This window comes from Podarcis vaucheri, assembly GCF_965113315.1.
Source record: "Podarcis vaucheri genome assembly, chromosome: 6".
Lineage (NCBI taxonomy): Eukaryota > Metazoa > Chordata > Lepidosauria > Squamata > Lacertidae > Podarcis > Podarcis vaucheri.
In genome coordinates this window covers 58,333,018-58,351,724 of record NC_138764.1, presented here as the reverse complement: position 1 = coordinate 58,351,724, position 18,707 = coordinate 58,333,018, and the positions used below count along the sequence as shown (strand labels likewise).

At 46.0% G+C, this 18,707-nt stretch overlaps 2 protein-coding genes across 2 annotated transcripts; both read left to right on the top strand.

Moving 5' to 3' along the window:
- Positions 1-7,850, top strand: LOC309535428 (glutathione S-transferase Mu 1-like). Its single transcript, XM_082228485.1, has 8 exons — positions 1-158; positions 1,921-1,996; positions 4,425-4,489; positions 5,132-5,213; positions 5,346-5,446; positions 5,731-5,826; positions 5,918-6,028; positions 7,578-7,850. Exons 1-8 carry the CDS (start codon positions 123-125, stop codon positions 7,668-7,670), a joined length of 660 nt encoding a protein of 219 aa, XP_082084611.1. The 5' UTR covers positions 1-122; the 3' UTR covers positions 7,671-7,850.
- Positions 7,851-9,648: 1,798 nt separating this feature from the next.
- LOC309535426 (glutathione S-transferase Mu 1-like) lies at positions 9,649-18,417 on the top strand. Its single transcript, XM_082228483.1, has 8 exons — positions 9,649-9,811; positions 10,969-11,044; positions 13,211-13,275; positions 13,525-13,606; positions 13,706-13,806; positions 15,313-15,408; positions 15,486-15,596; positions 18,135-18,417. The coding sequence occupies exons 1-8, from the start codon at positions 9,776-9,778 to the stop codon at positions 18,228-18,230; spliced, it is 663 nt and encodes a 220-aa protein (XP_082084609.1). The 5' UTR covers positions 9,649-9,775; the 3' UTR covers positions 18,231-18,417.
- Positions 18,418-18,707: the final 290 nt, after the last annotated feature.

Below are 18,707 nucleotides of genomic sequence, written 5' to 3'. Positions count from 1 at the left end.
GGCCCTTTAAAAGGCTGGACTCGACGCCGCCGCTGCTCCCTCCCTCCCTCCTCCGAGGTGGCTGCTGGCAGTGAGGCTGCGAGAAAGGGAGCTCGACGGGAGAGGAGAGGACAGCGAGCAGCATGACGATGATTTTGGGCTACTGGGATATCCGAGGGGTGAGTTCCTTGCGCGGAAAGGGAGGGAGAGCCGAAGAGGCGCCCCGCCCCGTCCCGTCCGCCTGCTGAGTCGGGTTCCTGCCTCGCTTTGCAGAGCCTTCCGAGGCGCTCGCTGTTCCCACCGGGGGAGTCGGCGCCGTCCAGGGGCCGCGGGCCCAGAGCCAGCCGATGTTTAAGCCCTGGTTGGAGAAACCTGGGCCATTGTGTGCCCTCGAGGACGAGTGGTTTCTAAGGCGAGGAGGAAGAAGTCCCTCGGGGACCTTTCCTGGAAGGAGCCCGGGTCCCGGCTGGTCGCGCCGAGGAAGCGCGCTGCCGTCGAGTCGCTTTGCTGGAGATCCCCAGCGGATCCCTCGGGGCAGCGGCTGGGGAAGGCAGAGGGAGCACGCAGGGATGCTCCAGGTGTCTGCTTCTAACTACAGTGGTACCTCAGGTTACATACGCTTCAGGTTACATACGCTTCAGGTTACACACTCCGCTAACCTAGAAATAGTGCTTCAGGTTAAGAACTTTGCTTCAGAAAGTTGCACCAGAAATCGGGCTCTGGCGGTGTAGCGGCAGCAGGAGGTCCCATTAGCTAAAGTGGTCCTTCAGGTTAAGAACAGTTTCAGGTTAAGAACGGACCTCCGGAATGAATCAAGTACTTAACCCGTGGTACCACTGTATATGGGAGATGACGGAGGGGCTCTACCCATTTGTAGAGCACAGAGCCCCCTTCCTTTATTCGCCTTACACCTCACTCAGTGCCGGATTTACATATAAGCGAAACAAGCTATAGCTTAGGACCCCACTCTCTTGCCCCTCCCCCCAAAAAAACTGGATGTCCATTTCCAAAATGGGGGCCCCCAAAAAATGTAAAGGGGACAAAATCAGGATGTACATTTCCAAAATATAATATAAAAAACAAATAAAATAAAGCCTACATACAGTAACAGTGTTTTATGTTGTGTAGGCTCCTGTGATGTAGGTAATGGGCTCTGCCTGCTAGCCTGCTCCCTAAAATATCACTGGTTTGTTCATTTCTGTATATAGGATGCCTACATTCTGCATGCTACTAACATGAGTTTGACCAAACTGCGGGAGGCAGTGGAAGACTGGAGTGCCTGGCGTGCTCTGGTCCATGGAGTCATGAAGAGTCGAACACGACTAAATGATTAAACAACAACAACACATTCTGCATGGACTGGTTGCATAGCAACCTGTGCAAATGGCTTTAGATACCTATTAGGTCCATAAATTACCATATAGCATATCTTCAACACAAAAAACAGCAACAATTTGTTGTTGACAAAGGACAGCTGGACATATAAAGGGCCCCATTACCTTCAGTAGCTTAGGGCCTCATCAAATCTAAATCCGGCCCTGACTGCGCCAGGAGACAAATAACCAGCTCAAGGCCACAGTTTTTAAACCTTGGGTGACAAGCTGCAGTTAATCAAAACAAGAAAAGAAAGCTTTTGATCTTGTTCCTATGCTTGAAAAAGTATACCCAGCCCCCAAACCTTGACAGTAGGCTCATTTCTGTCACCAAAAACAGTGGTTTCCTGTCATGTCTGATCACATCCACTGACATGAAACAGGGGGTTCAGTAATGCCAGGGTGCTATTGGACAGGAACCTTCAGCTGCAAGCATCTGCTATCTTCATCTGTGAAATTTCAGAAGCATGCAAATATCCTTTGCCTTGGGCCATTGCTAGTCTGGAGCAGATGTAGTTTGCTGGCTTTTCTACTAATGGTGATTATTCTTCCACTATTCTTCCTGCAGCTTGCTGGTGCGATCCGACTCCTTCTGGAATACACAGGTACCCCATATGAGGACAAGCAGTATGCGTTTGGAGATGGTAAGGAGCTGACTCCAGAGGAGTTTCTAGCTGTATTATCAAAGTCTAGAAACAAACAAGCAGGAAGCTATAGCTACCTTCTTCCTGCCCTGCGTGTGACCTTCTCAGAGCCATTTGGCTAGTCACTGCTGGAAGCAAAATGACATTTGGTTTCCTGTCTTGGTAAGGCAGTTTTGCAGTCCCATTGATTAAACATTAGATGTGTTTAAGCTTTGTAGCTGTTAATTGACATATATGTTCACTGTTGCTTCTAAGGTTTTTTAAACATGGGAATTGCCTGTCTTAAAGGCATGGGTGAGCTGTTACTTAAAATGTTCCTTTTCCCCATTGATTGCTTGATGTCAGAGACATGGTCGGCAAAGAGGAATCTGCAGAGGGGGAGGAAGAGGCAGAGGAAATGAGAAACTTGATTCTTTCGCACAACAAAAGTGAGATAAGCCTTCTCTGGAAGGCTGCCTGTAAGGTTTCCCAGCAGCACAGAGATGAAGCAGCAGGACGCAGGTGGTAGGAGGCAATTGGATTCAGCTCTAGAGGAGAATTGGCTGCACCTGAATTTCCAAGAAGTAGGAGGCGGAGCAAGCGATTAGAACAAAGCAAGGCCAGCAGGAAGCGGGGGCAGGCCTGGCTTATATCTGGCCTTGGGAAGGATTGCTGGAAGCCTGTTATTGCTGATAAACCTCAACTAGTAAAACTGCCAGTGTTTCATGTCTTTGTGTGAGAGAAGTGCTAACCTGACACTTAAATACAGTGGACCCTCCGGATACGAATTAAATTTGTTCCGGGGGTCCGTCTGCAACCCAAAAAGTCCATAGGCAGAGGCGCCGCTTCTGCGCACGCAGCGAAATCCGAAAGTATACACTTCTGGGTTTTCCGAGTTCGTAACCCAAAAGTTATGTGCCCAGAGTGGTACTTAGCTAGAGGTTCCACTGTATGTGTTTTAGGGGTGGGGAGCTGAATCCAGCCTGTGGGTCAGGTTCAGACATTCTCTCAAAGGCCACTTCCACAATCATGACCCCATCCTGGTAGGTGCCTAATCCCAGCAGGGCTTGGTGTCAGTGCCAATCAGCTGAGGAGCACACTTCAAAGTCCCAATTGTTTCTTTACAACCACATACTTACCTGCCCAACATCTAGTGTCACATAGAATGCCAAGAGTAGGGCAAGTGTGATTGGAAGAAATGGCTTCATGGGCCAATTTGGGACCTTTGCTGGGCCTAATCTGGATTGTGGGGCAGATGTTAACCACCACAGATGTATGTGGAAGAGCTATGGTAATTGGTTTTTTAAAAAGAAGTCGCCAAAACAAGTTTTTGATATGGCTGAACATTCTGATGTGCTTCTTGCGTGAAATCTGGAGTTCTGAAGCTAGCCTCATAACTTCTTACATCAGATTGCTCAGCTATGATGTTTCTTCTAAAACACACTTTCCACCTGAAGCAGTGACAAGAGGGGAAATAGTTGCCATTGTGGCTCCCCCCCTCCAAAACAGAGGATTGTGAGGAAGGGCTGAAAGTGCCCTCATATCCTGTTCCACCTACTGCCGCCTTGATACAGAGAACCTCATTGAACCTTTGCTACTTATCACTGACCTTGCTCATAGTACAGAAACCATGTGCTTATCTCTTGACCAACAATGAATCCCTTCAGCAGTTAGGATTATTGTCAGTTGCTTTGGTTTTTTGCTTAGTGTCTTTGAATTATCTAACTGTGGAAAGCAGAGAAAAAATATATCCAAGAACATTTGGAAATAGATGGAGCTTTTTAAAAGAAGTATGGTAACTTGTGCTTTTTATGTGACTTTCAAGAAAGAGTAGGATTAAATCCCAGCCCAGCTGCTGCCTCTGATCTTCAGTGGTGGACCAAAGGTTAGACAGCAGCCTGCAAGTTCTGGTGGCCACTTAGTGTAAGCCTCCTGCTCAATCTGGTCAGACCTTCATCTGGCCAAAAAGGTGGTTACGTTCTCATGTAAATATGCACACTGAAGATCACTTAACAGTGGCTTAGTGTTTCTGAGTATGCCTTCTGGCTTTCATACATGCCAAATAGCTTGGTGGACTTCAGTGATTTTAGGGTTTGTGTGTGTGTTTCACGTAGGCCATGTAAAATGTTTAGTGATGGAAGGTGAAATGGAACAGACAATCTCTTGTTGTGTCTACTTCTAGATGCAATTGCCTCTTTAAAAGTATGGGTTGTACTTTGGACAGTGGCCAATATGTTTCTACAGCTAGAATGACCTTCCCCAATCTGGCACTCTGGTTGTGTTGGACTATGGCTCCCAGCATGAGATTGCTAGGATTCATGCCTGATAACCCCCTTAGGAATGGAGCCAAAAACAAGAGAAGCTGAAAATGAAGGGGAAAATAAGCCTGACTGGTATAGAAGTGAGAGCTGACTTACCATGGACTTACTTTTCATACCTGTATTTACAGCTCCTGATTTTGACAAAAGTCAGTGGACTAATGCGAAGGAGACGCTGGGCTTGGACTTCCCAAATGTATGTAGCAACTGTGGAAAAAACCCAGCAACATGTCGTTGTGCATTGATGGGGATGGTGGGGTCATTCTCCTGCTGCTCCCTCTTTGAGATGAGTGAGAGCAATCAGGCCAGAGTCCTGGGCTCTTTCTCATCTGGCTTGCTGCACTGCTGCTTCAAGTACAGGTCGCAGCTCAGTGGAAAATGAAGACGGTGTGTGGGCAGAATCTAAAGCAGTGGACTGGCTGGAGGTTGAGATCTTCAGTGCGTTCCTGGCTTCTTGCTGGAGCAAAAGCTGCCAGGAAGCCAGAGGCCAGAAGGCCTTTCAAGTGTGCCTGGGGGAGAAGCCAGGCCCTGTATATTCTGCAACTAAACTCTCACACACAACTCTCAAGTACAGTGTTTCCCAACTGGTGGTGGCAAATTCTGTGCAAAATTGCCACGTCAATCCTTGAGTAGCCCTAAATAATTATACTAGAGCTGTGATGCAAAAACTAACACCCAACGGTGTGTTTTCTCCTGAAGCCATTTCAGTTTAGACATCCTTTCTGCTGGCATTGTTCATCCTATGTAAATGGGAAGTTGTCCAGCAAGGATGATGGGGCGATGAAATGTTCTGGGTCTTCTGCACTGGCACCATTAACCTTTCCTATCCTTTCCTTAGCTCCCTTACCTAATTGATGGTGAGATGAAGATCACACAAAGCAATGCCATCATAAGATACATTGCACGCAAGCACAAGATATGTGAGTCTTTTTGGCACTAGTGTTTCTTTGGATGCCATTTTAAGATTAACTGATTAACTGATTGATAATATTCTTGTCAAATAGTTGGTCAGAGGTGCACTCTTACCTTCTGTGTATGTTGTGTTTCTACAGGGGGTGAGAGTGAAGAAGAAATCATCAGGATGGATATGCTTGAAAACCAGCTCATGGATGTCAGAATGACCTTTGCAAGACTTTGCTACAGTCCAGATTTTGTGAGTCTGGTGGTTTGAATCCTCCTTCCAAGTTGGCAATCCAGCCAATGACGAGAATGATTTGGGGATCAATATGGAGTGAGTGGGTTGAAAAATAGCACTTATGTAAGACTTAACAAATACTTTCTTTCTGCTCTTTGAGGGCTATCAGAGGAACAAAAGATCTTTAGAGTTAGAGAGAGAAAGAGAGTCCTATAACTGGGGAGTCAGTAGTTCAAGGTTTCACAAGAGTTGAGCTGGAAATGAATCTGTGTATGTAATAATTCAAGAACTTCTGGTTGCAGGAAAAAGTGAAGCCTGAGTACCTGGAGCAGTTACCCGGGGAACTGCAGCTGCTCTCCCAGTTTTTGGGGGACAGGAAGTGGTTTACAGGAAAGAAGGTACAAGGGCTATGCCTAATTCCATAGAAACAAAGATGTCTCTCTAGTTTTATGGATCCATTTAAAATGTCTTCCTCTTTTGATTTCCTAGATCACCTATGTAGATTTCCTTGCATATGATGTATTGGAACGGCTCTGGATGTTTGAGCCAAAGTACTTTGATGAGTTCCCAAATCTGAAGGATTTCCTTGACCGCTTTGAGGTGAGATTTACTGTGTTGTATGCATGGATCTCCAGTAGGAATTGTTCTTTTATCCATAGCAGAAGAAATGTGATCCACCAACCAACTGAATATTGGCAGTTTCCCTTAATCTGTCCCTTTCTTTATACATCCTTATTCACAACCAGTCCACAGGGTTACACTGAATGGACTACACTTAATGGACTACCGCTCCCAGATTTCTTTGGGGGATGTCATGACTCTTTAAGGGGCATCATAGCACTTTGAATGTACAGTGTGAATATGGCCTTAGTCTCAGTGCTGCCTTTGTAGAATTCAGCAGGGAGAATAATGGCTACAAAACCAGAACCGGTTGACCGGGATCCCTTAGGATCCATTCCAAGTTTATGATTCTATGACTTCTATGGCTCTGCTTGCCATTGGCTCTGGATCTACCTAATGTTGGTCTCCTTTCATCCTTTCTGAGCAGTTCCACTTGGTACCAGCCTCCACAGATTTACACATGTGCACCCACAGCGGGTGGCGCTGTGGGCTAAAGCCTCAGCGCCTAGGGCTTGCCGATCGAAAGGTCGGCGGTTCGAATCCCCGCGGCGGGGTGCGCTCCTGCTGCTCGGTCCCAGCGCCTGCCAACCTAGCAGTTCGAAAGCACCCCCGGGGGCAAGTAGATAAATAGGTACCGCTTACCAGCGGGAAGGTAAACGGCGTTTCCGTGTGCGGCTCTGGCTCACCAGAGCAGTGATGTCACGCTGGCCACGTGACCCGGAAGTGTCTCCGGACAGCGCTGGCCCCCGGCCAATAGATGTGAGATGGGCGCACAAACCCCAGAGTCTGTCAAGACTGGCCCGTTCGGGCAGGGGTACCTTTACCTTTACCTTTACCCCCTCCCTTATGGATATTAAATACTCTTTTTAAAGGGTGGGGGTAGAGACACTGTGTATATGCTAACACTGGGGGGGGGGGTGTGTGTTTCTGTAGGGTTTTCCTGCAGAAAGGTGCTTCTCCTGCCTCACCCCCTTCACACATCTACTACACACACACATTGTGTAGATGACATACATGCTATGAGAGACTGGCAAAATTGCACAACAACAAAAATCTGCTTCTCCAGATGAGAAAGTATTTGCTGGGCTGTGTGTGTGGCAGAATCCACAGAGAAACTCTGTCATATTTTTCAAGCTATCTGCTGTTGCTATATACCAGGCGTAGGGATCCTTTTTCAGCCAAGGCCCACATTCTGTTCTGAGGAAGCTTCTGGAGGCCACTGTCAGTGGTGGGCAGGGCCAGAGGCAAAAGCAGCTGAGCAATTCCTGTAAGTTTTATTTTTTTACCATAGGCTCATTTCTACATGCGCTCTGACACTCAACTCTATATTCCATCTAAGGAAATGAGAGGCATTCTCAGAGTTCAGGAACACATTATAGCCAGGCAGAAACACATAAGAAGAGTGCAAGCATGTCCCGAGTGGAAAGCATTTTGGGTCCTAGACAACTGTTTTCAGGTTTCCTCCAGAGTTGGGTTTAGATTCTTGCTATGTGTGATGCTGTTGCTGTTTAATGACTCTCTCTTGCAGGCTCTGGAGAAGATTTCTGCCTACATGAAATCTGGCCGTTACCTGAAGACTCCCATCTTCTTGAAAAATGCCAAGTGGGGCGATAAAAAATAGAAGAGGAGAATGTGGACATGAAAGCTTCTGTAGATGAGTGTTGGCATCAGGGACGGCCTCTGAATGATTCACTATCCCTTCGTGCCTTTAAACATGTATGTTATGTTGTGTTAATGTTGTCATTGTGACTCTTAATTAATGTTGTCTTTGTGATAAAAAAAGAAAAGCATACTGAAACAAGTCCTGGCTTCTTATTCCAAGAGCTCACAGGGCACAAAACAACCTGACTGTGGGAGAGGGGGGAGGAGGAGGAGGAGGAGGAATTGTCGTCCCTTGCAACATTGCCCAGTGCAACTGATGCCCTTGTGCCAATGCCTGTCAGCCAGATATACTGGCAGGACACATGGTGGTATAAAGCCACAGGTTTCGTTTGTATGATTGGGAATTGCTAGCCTGCCTTTCCTCCCAATTAAGGCCTTTCTACATGATCCATAAAATCATGCCTAAGTATCTCAGAATACTTAGAATTAGCCAAATTGACAGACATAATGAGACAAAAACCAAAAAGTGAAGTAAAAAAAAAAAAGAATAGGAGTGCCTAAATGAATACCTCAAAAGTCAAGGTTTGAGGGCATAAATCTGGCTGAGTCTGGAGTAACCTTGTGAAGTGAAAGGATATGAAAGAAGGATTTATATCTAGACGTTAGGATAGAGATGATAAAGAAAACAGGAAGGCAAAATGAGAGATAAAGGAGGTGCTGTGGGATTGGTGGAAGTCAATGTCTTGATGTTGTTGTTTTGGTGTTTATAATATTAACTTGTAAGATATGGATTTGGTTTTTTTGTCTTTTTGTTGTTTTTTAGTTTTCGAATGTTGATTTTTGTGTGTTGTGTATTGTTATTTTTTGATATCTTTTGTGCTGTTGTTGTGTGGAAAATACCAATAAAATTTATTTAAATAATAATAATAAAAAGCCTGCCTAAGTAGGGTTTTTTTTTAGTTCTTTGCGTAATCTTTCAACAGTTAACTTTTCAATAAAGGTGTGTAGTAGAAGAGATGAGACACTGCAGTGTGTGTGTGTGTGTGAGAGAGAGAGAGAGAATTGTTGGAATAGACAATAGCTTTCAATTAATAATCAAATAATTTATACCCTGCACATCTGGCTGGGTTTCCCCAGCCACTCTGGGCAGCTCCCAACAGAATATTAAAAACACGATAAAAGATCAAACACTAAAAACTTCCCTAAACAGGGCTGCTTTCAGATGACTTCTAAAAGTCAGATTGTTGCTTATTTCTTTGACATCTGATGAAAGGGCGTTCCACAAGGTGGGCGCCACTACCAAGAAGGCCCTCTGTCTAATACTGTATTGCAGAGAAAAAAGCCGCTTGAGGGGTTAATTCCCTGAGGCACTTTTTCAGACTTGTAAGAATGTTCAAAGTCCTCTCTCCAAAACCTGACTCCAGCCTGCAGCGTCTGGCTGCTCTCCAGCTTCTCTCTCCCAGGAGATGCCTGTATCAACTTGGACTGTAGTCTTATGCCCAATTAAGTCATAAGTAAGTGGGCATTAGGCTGCAGCCGAAGTTGTTACTGGGGATTGAACTCAGTGGGATTTACTTCTCAGCAGACATGGACAGGGCTGAGTGGTTAAGAAATTTCCAAAAGCTTCACGAATGCTTCTCACTTGACCGTCTTTTGTTTTGTTTTTAAACGCCCTTTCCTCGCAACAGAAAGATCACATTGCAACTTTATTAAATAAAGTTTCACAAAACTTAACATGAAAAGTATAGGAAGGTGGTGTAGGACGTAAAAAACACGACGCCACAATAACATCGGGTTAGAAGAAAGCACTTTCGCACCCCAGTCCTTTTTCGGTGCTAATTGGGACTGACCCCAATGGGAAAGTGCTGTTCTCCGGGGCAGGTTTAATGTGCAATCAAGCCAGTTTTAGGATTGTGTGTATTTGGAGTTTTCACAAACTCTGTAATAAAAAGCCGTTCCCCAAACGTTGCTTCCACGCCCCGCCCACCTAATTAAAAATAAGATTAATCGGCTCTGGCCCTTTAAAGAGCTGAACTCGACGCGCCTCGGCGGCTGTTTCTTGAGTCCCTCCTCCAAGGTGGCTGCTGGCAGTGAGGCTGAGAGAAAGAGAACTCGACAGGCAACATGACGATGATTTTGGGCTACTGGGACATCCGAGGGGTGAGTTCCTTGTGCAGAAAGTGAGGAAGAGGTCTCCCCCCTCCGCCTGCTGAGTCTGCTTTGCAGAGCCTTTCCAGGCTCTCGTTGCTCCCGCGGGGGGGGGGGAGCCGCGCCCGTGGGTCGCCCCTGCGTAAATCGGCGCCGTCCAGGGGCGCCGGAGCAGCCGCTGCTTACGCCCTCTCAACCGCGGGGGGCCTTCGGGTGCGCTCTTGGTACCGTGGCTTCTAAGGCGAGGAGGGAGAAGTTCCCCAGAGGACCGTCCCGCCCCCAGGCCTTGGGAAGCTGAGCTGCCGTCGAGGCGCTGCCCTGGAGGCCCCCAGCTGATCTCCCAGGGCAGCGGCTGGGGAAAGGCAGACGGAGCTCGGCGGAGGCCTTTTGTTTGGCTGCTCCACGTGTCTGCTGCCTCCTGCAAAAGGCCGACCGGTCCTGCGAGACTGTTTGAGGTGCCCCCCCCCCCCACGGGCCTTCGCCTCGCCTCGTTTTTTGCGCGAACGGAGCTCGACGGGGCGTCCGCGGCGGAGGCTCGTTGGATGAGCGGTTCCCACCTGCGGAGCTCTGCTTCGTCTACGCCTACCTTGCCTGCGTGTTGGGCTGTTAGGACTCTACAGCCCTGTGCACGTGGAAAGTGTTGGGCCATTGATAGCGATTAGCCACGAGGGAGGAATGCTGCTGAATAACAGTTGCAGAAAATCACGGGTGGGCTGGGGGTGGAGAGGGCCCAGGAGCTCACATCCCGCTTGCAGGTTTCCCACAGGCATCTAGGGGTCCACTAGTACAAATTACATTCATTTCCCTTCTGACACAGCCTCTCGGTTCTCACTCAGGGTCAAACTCTCAGTTCACCCCCAAATGCCTCACCAGGAGAAGAGTTCCTGGAAGCAGAGGACTTCAAGTCTCCCTCTAGACTTGCTTTTTATGGTTAGGCCTAAGGCAGATGGTACTTGCTGGGATGCCCACAGCTGTGTCCCCTTCAGCTGCATTCCCTATTCCCATTTCCAGGTATAGCAGGTTTGTTGAGTTTTCCAGGGGGCCCAGGGGATGAGGAAAGCCCCCCTCCTTCACGCACAGCTCTTTCTTCACCCTCTGCCCTCTCCTCCTCCATCTTAGATGCTGACTGCTGCTGCGATTTCTTTTTATTGTTCTTTCCTTTTTTCCAGCTTGCCCACAGCATCCGCTTGCTACTAGCGTACACAGACACCCCCTTTGAAGATAAGTTTTACAGCTGTGGAGAAGGTGCGTATTGGTAAACTTAGAATGGACCGACCTCCTCTTAATCAGAGTACTAAACACTTTAAAAAAGTTGCTGCTTTATTAATAGTTTCCTTTGCCTTTGGGCATTCTGAACAAGAGTTGGTAGGGAAAGTGTTTCGCTTGTGCTTATGTCAGCCAGTTATTTGAAATGCCGAAAGTCGCATTTTTGCAACTACGTTAAACTTGCGTACTACAATCTGAAGGTTTGTCAAGTTGCTGGAAGGCTCTGTGTGTGTGTTGATGAAGGGCTTGTAACACTCATGCAACTGTTGAAGGGAAAGATAATATTTAATATATCAGTTTGCTTATTGTTATGTAATTGTTACATAATGTTTATATATGTCGCATTACACACCACCATATAATTCTAAATGGCTACCAGATGTTGTTTGGAGGAATATTCCTAGAACTGTGAGTGTGGTGACTCTGTTCAAGATTTAAAAAGGGGCAGAATGAATCTAACTAAATCTTGGCTCTCCCACACCCAAGTGTGGATATCTAAGTTTGGTTTCTGCGGTCTGTACTTGCCCTAATAAGCAACAGGAAACTAAATGATTCAAATTCCCACTTATTGCCACAACATTTGAATCATCTTGGTGCGTAGAATGGAGGCACATACCATGAATGCAAAGGTGTATTAGAGGCTGCTGTTACTAAACCGTCACAATGAGCTTTTCAGGGTGATTGTGAAAGTAGATTTTATCTTGAGTGCTATATGGCTAGCTCACTCTGGGGTCTTTAGCTTAATCCCCTGCATTTGTGTGTGTTTGCACATGAGAGAGTGACAGAGAGCATAGGGAGAGCATAACTGCAGGGACATACCTCTTAAGTGGCTTTTTCTCTGCAAGCTTCCCTTAAGTCAAGCATGGATGAATATTCCAACAGTAGCTTTGCACAGTATGGGAGTATACAACCACCAAGGACATATTTAGAAATGATTTCGGTACCCCAAATCTTCGGGGTACATGCCCTCTTTGTGTTTGTTTCAGAATTAAGATGCGCTCATGCACTAGACTGCAGTCTATGCACCACTCAGTTGGTCCACATTTCCTGCTTGTCTTAGTGGATGGTGATGGGGGATATTTTGGTTATGCACAGCTGGTGGGAAGTGGACAATGGGGGAAAAAGGCAACGGCCCTTTCCAGAGTCACTTCTTGAATCTGCTTGATTTCCGACAAAGAAGCTGAGGATGTGGCCAGATGCCACTGCCTCCAAGTTTAGAGTTTGCCCTCTGTTGTAACACAGTTAACAGTTAACAGCTGGTTCAAAATGTGCCAGCCAGGTAACTGACTTATTTGAGTTCTATTTAGAACTCATATAACCCCTTTTTAAGCCAGCAGCAGCAGCCAGTTTGTTTCCAGGTCCAGTTCAAAGTGCTCAAATTAGCGTTTAAAACCTGGAATGACTTAGGTCACATTCCTTGTGTTAATTGGGAATGTTCAAGGAGGAGGAGGGAGAAGTTTTCCTAACTGTAAAATACTAGACATTTGAGTGCAGAAGCACCATCTTGAGGCAGATGTCTCCATTTGAAAACGTGCAACAGCAAGAACTGATTGTGCTTATAAACCCTGGTTGTCCAGAAAAGCCTTGAGCACAATGGAGGCTTTGTCTTATAATCCGCATAGCTCAGAACTTGCTGTTTTCCTCTTAACTGCATCTTCATTTTGCAAAGCAATTTCTTGAAATCTTCAGAATGTCCCCACGGTTTCTTAGGATCTAGAATGAAAATATAAAACCAAGCCAGAGAACTGCTCCATGTAACTTTCAGAGATAGTCCTCTGAATGGATCCTAGTGAGATGGACAAGTAAAGTGTGGGAAAGCAATTCAGAATGCTTGCCTAAACTTGTGCCCTTGACTTGAACAGGGCTTGCTATAACTCAGCAAGGCCCAGATCTATCAGCCTCTGTAGAAAAATATCCCTCAGAATGCTCTCACCAAGCTAACTCAGAATTAAATCTTGCTGAATTGTCACTGGACTTTGTCCTAACCACTTTCCTTGGGATTGCAACCTTAGCTACAAATTTATGGTGTGTGCGTGCGCATGCGTGCATGGCATTTCTTAAACGTTGATTGCCTTGCCTGTGCAAAGGAGAGTGACTGAGCAAATTTTATGTGCAGGAAGTGAAAATCCTCTCTCTCTCTTCCAGCCCCCGACTATGACAAGAGCCAATGGTTCAATGAGAAGGAGAAGCTGGGTCTGGACTTCCCTAATGTAGGTCACTGTCTTATTCTACCATATGACAGGTGGGAAGAGGAATGTGCCTGGGTTATCCAGAAGTTCTGGAGATTTGGTGGAGGAATGTGCCTTTCTTCCTTGTGGTACTCCTCTGTAGGGCCTTGGGTTGGGAAGCAGTGGTTGAGGAATGAGTGTGAGTAGAGTGAATGGGGGCCATTCATGGTGGAAGCACAAAGTTTCAAGCTGAATTGTCTTTAAGCTGATCATTCTTTGCTTACTTTCCAGCTTCCTTACCTAATTGATGGCAAGACCAAGCTTACGCAGAGTAATGCCATTCTCCGGTACATTGCACGTAAACATAAGCTCTGTGAGTAAAATTGAGTTCTTTGGGGGACCTGGGCTGGATGATTGGCATTGGCTTCTTTCTGTCTGTCTGGGATTTCTCATTGTTGTGTGTTTTCTCCAGGTGGAGAAACAGAGGAGGAGATTGTCAGGGTGGATATGCTGGAGAATCAGGTGATGGATTTCCGCATGAGCCTCGTGATGGTCGTGTACAACCCTGATTTTGTGAGTTCACCTGCCTCTGTTGTTCACAGCTGCTGTTGCATTGTGGGGATTTATATAGGACAGGGGTTGTCACCTCAGTGCCTGCAGATGCCCTAGGCCTAGTGCTTGCAAAAGCTCTCACTGGTGCTGCCCCAGACTCTGAGCTTTCTAGGGGAAAAAAATGTAAGTCTCTAGCCCTCCTAGATGGGGCAAAATGTGCAGGTACTTTCTAAGCAATTTCTGTGAAATTATTATTATTGATTAAATTTATATACCACTCTTCATCTGAAGATCATAGGGAGATGCACAAGATAAAAATGCAGGATAAAAGCACAAAAACAAAACAATAACTCCCCTCCCACATACACATTTAAAAAGCTGTAGAATCATAGCCTGGTTGAAGAGGAACATTTTCACCTGGTGCCTAAAAATATATAATGAAGGTGCCAGGCAAGCTTCCCTGGGGAGAGCATTCCACAAACAGGAAGCCACTTCAGAAAAGGCCCATTCTTGCGTTGTTACCCTCTGGACCTCTCAAGGAGGCACAAGAAGAAGGGCCTCAGATGATGATCAGGGTCTGGGTTGGGGAGAGGTGGTCCTTCAGGTATTGCGGTCCTGAGAGTGCTCCTGAGAGTGGGTAGTGCTCCTTGTTGTTATTAGACAGCCTCAGTGTATCTCTCTGTGTAAAATCAATATTGTGTGATCCCACAATTGGGACCGGCAGGAGATAGCTGATTTCCATTGAAAGCTTAAGCTTGTTGCTGGTGGCTGCCTCTAATTTTGTGTTATGCCATGCCCCCATTGCAGCCATTTTGTGACTGGTGTCCCCAACACACTCTCAAAATTCAAAATGTGCCCACTGTTCCAAAAAGGTGATTGGCCCCTGTTATAGGCTGTCCGCAAAAGGAGAGTGAGTCACACTGTATAGAGTGAGCAATGTTTCTTTCACCAAATGCATGAAAGTGACAGAAGTATGTGACTCTTCCAAGATCTTGAACTGTTTTTGGACTACAACTCCCATGTTGCCTAGCTAACAGGACACCAGTGGTCAGGGATGATGGCAATTGTAGTCTTCAACAGTTGGAGACCCAAGTTTGGGAAACACTGATCTAGAACATATTTCTAGAAACCTTGCTAGAGATGGGACGTGTGTGCAGGTGCGTGCATTTGTGTGGGATTCACACTTCACAAGCATTTTCTGCAGGAAACACCAAGGTACACAAAGCAACAGTGTTTGCTGCGTAAATGTTTAAATTTCTCCTGTTGGTGTTATGGCGATTGATAAGAGTTTGGCTTGAGGAAAGTGAAAAAAATCTCCATAAGGCGGCTCTTCTAGGTCATGCTTAATAACTTTTTGTTTTCCTGCCATATTACTCCTTGAAAGCAAGATGCCAGCCTGCCTTGTTCTCTGATAATTCTTGCACTAACAACATCAAATTCATAGGTTGTTAGCTGGAGGGGAGTTATGCTGAACTTTAGCTGAGAACACAGATCCAATCTTCCCCCTCCCCTTTGCTTGTTTTGCAGGAGAAACTAAAACCTGGGTACTTGGAGCAACTGCCAGGAAAGCTGAAACTGTTCTCAAAGTTCCTAGGGGACAGAAAGTGGTTTGCTGGGGACAAGGTATGTGCATGTCCACCTAGAGGCATCTGAAGGCAGGCTTGCTCCCTTTGGTGTCTCACCTTTGAGTCTCTTTCCAGATCACCTTTGTTGACTTCCTCATGTATGATGTCCTCGACCAAAACCGCATGTTTGAACCCAAGTGCCTTGATCAGTTCAAGAACCTTCAGGATTTTGTCTCCCGTTTTGAGGTTAGTGTTGTCTTCCCAAAACGTGCTTGCTTGCAGGTCTTTGCCTGATTCTTGTGACTTGGCTCATTAGCTTCTGGCAAGAAGCCACAAACTGATTGACTACAAAGTTCCAAACTGGCTAGAGCAACTGTCCAAGTTGGCACAAGCAGGAATTTGCAAGAAACATTTGTCTGTTTCCTTTTTTGCACATAAAGGCCAGGGTACTGAAACGTGCTTTGCTTCAGAGGGATATGGTGGCAATGTCCCATTCATCCATCATTTCACATGTTCCTAGATGTGACTGGGAGCAAGGCAGTGGGTGCTAGCAATTAATTGGCTCTGCTGAAGGGTCTTGACTGACATCTTTGTGGGCTATGAGAGAGGGGGAGGTTTTGTTTGTGTTCTTGCCCATCCCGTGTGATATTGCAGATACAGTGGGAGCTCCTTCCTTCATGAAGTGATGGATTGCTCTAGAAGCCTCCCAGAGTGTCTTATTTTGTACCAGATGGCTTAGCCCAGAGATTCAGATGCTTTCTGGTCAAACTGTTTGTGAGTGGAGTTCCTTAGCACTGGCACAGCAACACAGCTGGGTCATGTTGAGCTCAGTAGGTGAACACTTTGGCTGCTGCTGTTTTACACATGTAGCTTTTGAAATGCACAGGGGGTCATTTCTCAGTGTTTTTGTACATAGCGGCTTGCGGTTGTACACACCTTTGCACCATAGCATTGTGTCAAGGGGCAGCTGCTATCGGTGTTGTCTGTACACACGGTTGAACCTGTCTGTTGGGATTCGCAGGATGCTGAGTAAGTCTGCAGGCTTCAGTTTGCAACAGGCTGATGCAATACTCTGTGAAGTGCTGGGTCAGAATGACTCAGCAGTAATGTGATTGGCTGTCACCTGTTTAAAAGAAAAGCCTGTTCAACAGTGGTGCTGTGGTGGAGTGGTGTAGAGTCTTCGTTTGCCTCAAGGTGCAGGTACTCTGTATGAACTGCTTCTGTAAATATTTGTATATATATTTAGATCACATTAAACAATACTGCACTAAAGAACCTGGGACTCTGAGCATTCTGCTAAAAGCGCCGCGAGGAATTCGTGACACTGTCTTCAAACTACTGTGCAATGTATTTCTCTATTCTTCTCCCCTCAACTAGAAGAGACAAATATATTCTGCTTCCTATTTTGCCAATCTCCTTTAGAGATGAGATAAACACATTGAAGGAGAATGGCATGCACCTACAGTATCAGTAGGCCAGCCCCAGCAGGAGATGACCTGAGAAAGAGCTCTCTGTGTACACATGTACACATGTAGAATGTGCTTGAGAAGTGCATTTTCGGCACAAAGCTGGTTATAACCATCCCAGCAGAATGTGCATTAGATTGTCAAACAATGTAGCACAGGGACAACATGGGGATTATATTGTGTGTAATCATTATTATTGTTGTTAATTATACCCCGCCCATCTGGCTGGGTTTCCCCAGCCACTCTGGGTGGCTCACAGCACATATCGGAACATACTAAAACATTAAAAACTTTCCTAAACAAGGCTGCCTTCTGATGTCTTCGAAAAGTCAGATAGTTGTTTATTTCCTTGACATCTGAAGGGAGGGTGTTCCACTGGGAGAGCACCACTACTGAAAAGGCCCATGCCTGGTTCCCAGTAACTCCGCTGCTTCCGGGGAGGTAACTGCCAGAAGGCCATCAGTGCTGGATCTCAGTGTCCAGGCTGAATGATGATACCTGAAGAAGTGGGACTCCTTCAGGTATACTGGAATGAGGCTGTTTGGGGCTTTAAAGGTCAGCACCAACACTTTGAATTGTGCTCAGAAACGTACTGGGAGCCAATGTAGGCCTTTCAGGACCGGTATTACGTAGTCTTGGTGGCCGCTCCCAGTCACCAGTCTAGCTGCCACATTCTGGATTAGTTGTAATTTCTGGGTCACCTTCAAAGGTAGCCCCACATAGAGTGCATTGCAGTAGTCCAAGCAGGAGATAACCAAAGCATGCACCACTATGATGAGACAGTCCATGGGCAGATAGGATCTCAGCTAGTGTACCGAATGGAGCTGGTAGACAGCTGCCCCGGACAGCTGTGAGTCCAAAATGACAGTGCCCCCCAAAGATGCCTACATCCAGCATTAAACGCACATTAAACACACATTACCACACAGGGTGTACACACTTTAAATATGGGCACTAAGGTAAGCCAACCAACCATGAAGAATTGTGTGGCAGCCAATGCTATTCCCACCCAGACTAGGCCCACTGAAGTTAGTACTCATGACTGACTTTGGCTTATTAAATTCAGTGGGTTGTCTCTGAGTTAGAACTATCATAGGATACAACCTGTGGCCTTCATTTATCACCTACCATTAAAAAAAAAGTTGAACAAAAGAACATTTTTTTTAAAAAAAATGCAGACTTGCCATTTTGGCATGAGCAAAACCAGTGCCAGTTGAGAGCAGTGTCAGTTTTCCTAAGGCTTCTTCAACTTTTGTCTTACTGAGGTGGATTCTTTCACCCACATCCTTTCCTAAAAACTTTTTTTCTGCACCTCCAGGCCCTAGAGAAGATTGCTGCCTACATGAAATCCAGCCGCTTTATGAAGACTCCCATTAATAACAAGATGGCTAAATGGTGTAACAAGAAAGAGTAGATGAAGAATACAAATTTCCTTGCTGCTGCTAGACAAGAAGACTTCTTTTTGCCTCGAGTAGAGCTGATTGGATTGACTAAAGGCTGCCCCCCCGAATGTAGTACTCCTTCTATAGAATGGTTGGAAACTATTCTGTATTTTTTAAGCTGTAGTAGCCAATAAAGAATGATACTGTTGTTCTGTTGAATGTGCCATCATACCTTTATTGGCCATTAATGTGTTGCTTTTATCTTGCTGTTCCGAGTGGTTGTATGAACATGTCTTGCCCATCTGTGGAAGAAGAGGGTTGACATTTCTGTTGGCCTCCTGCTAATTTGAGGTCTAGTGGCATTCTTTATATTCCTGTTCTGAATGCTTTCTTTTCTGGAGAAGGATTCCCTCCCTAGAGTGAGGCTGTTTGGGTTGAGATTTTGCTGCAAGTGCAAATGTAGCCTATAGAGTTATTTTGTTGCTAAATCTAACCGACCGTGAGGTAAG

Bases quoted from the DNA above. Each gene is read 5' to 3' on its own strand.
- LOC309535428 (XM_082228485.1), top strand. From the start codon at position 123: ATGACGATGATTTTGGGCTACTGGGATATCCGAGGG. The intron at 1,997-4,424 runs GTAAGGAGCTGA...CTGTATTTACAG, and splicing joins GCAGTATGCGTTTGGAGATG to CTCCTGATTTTGACAAAAGT. The intron at 6,029-7,577 runs GTGAGATTTACT...TCTCTCTTGCAG, and splicing joins ATTTCCTTGACCGCTTTGAG to GCTCTGGAGAAGATTTCTGC.
- LOC309535426 (XM_082228483.1), top strand. From the start codon at position 9,776: ATGACGATGATTTTGGGCTACTGGGACATCCGAGGG. The intron at 11,045-13,210 runs GTGCGTATTGGT...TCTCTCTTCCAG, and splicing joins GTTTTACAGCTGTGGAGAAG to CCCCCGACTATGACAAGAGC. The intron at 15,409-15,485 runs GTATGTGCATGT...GTCTCTTTCCAG, and splicing joins AGTGGTTTGCTGGGGACAAG to ATCACCTTTGTTGACTTCCT.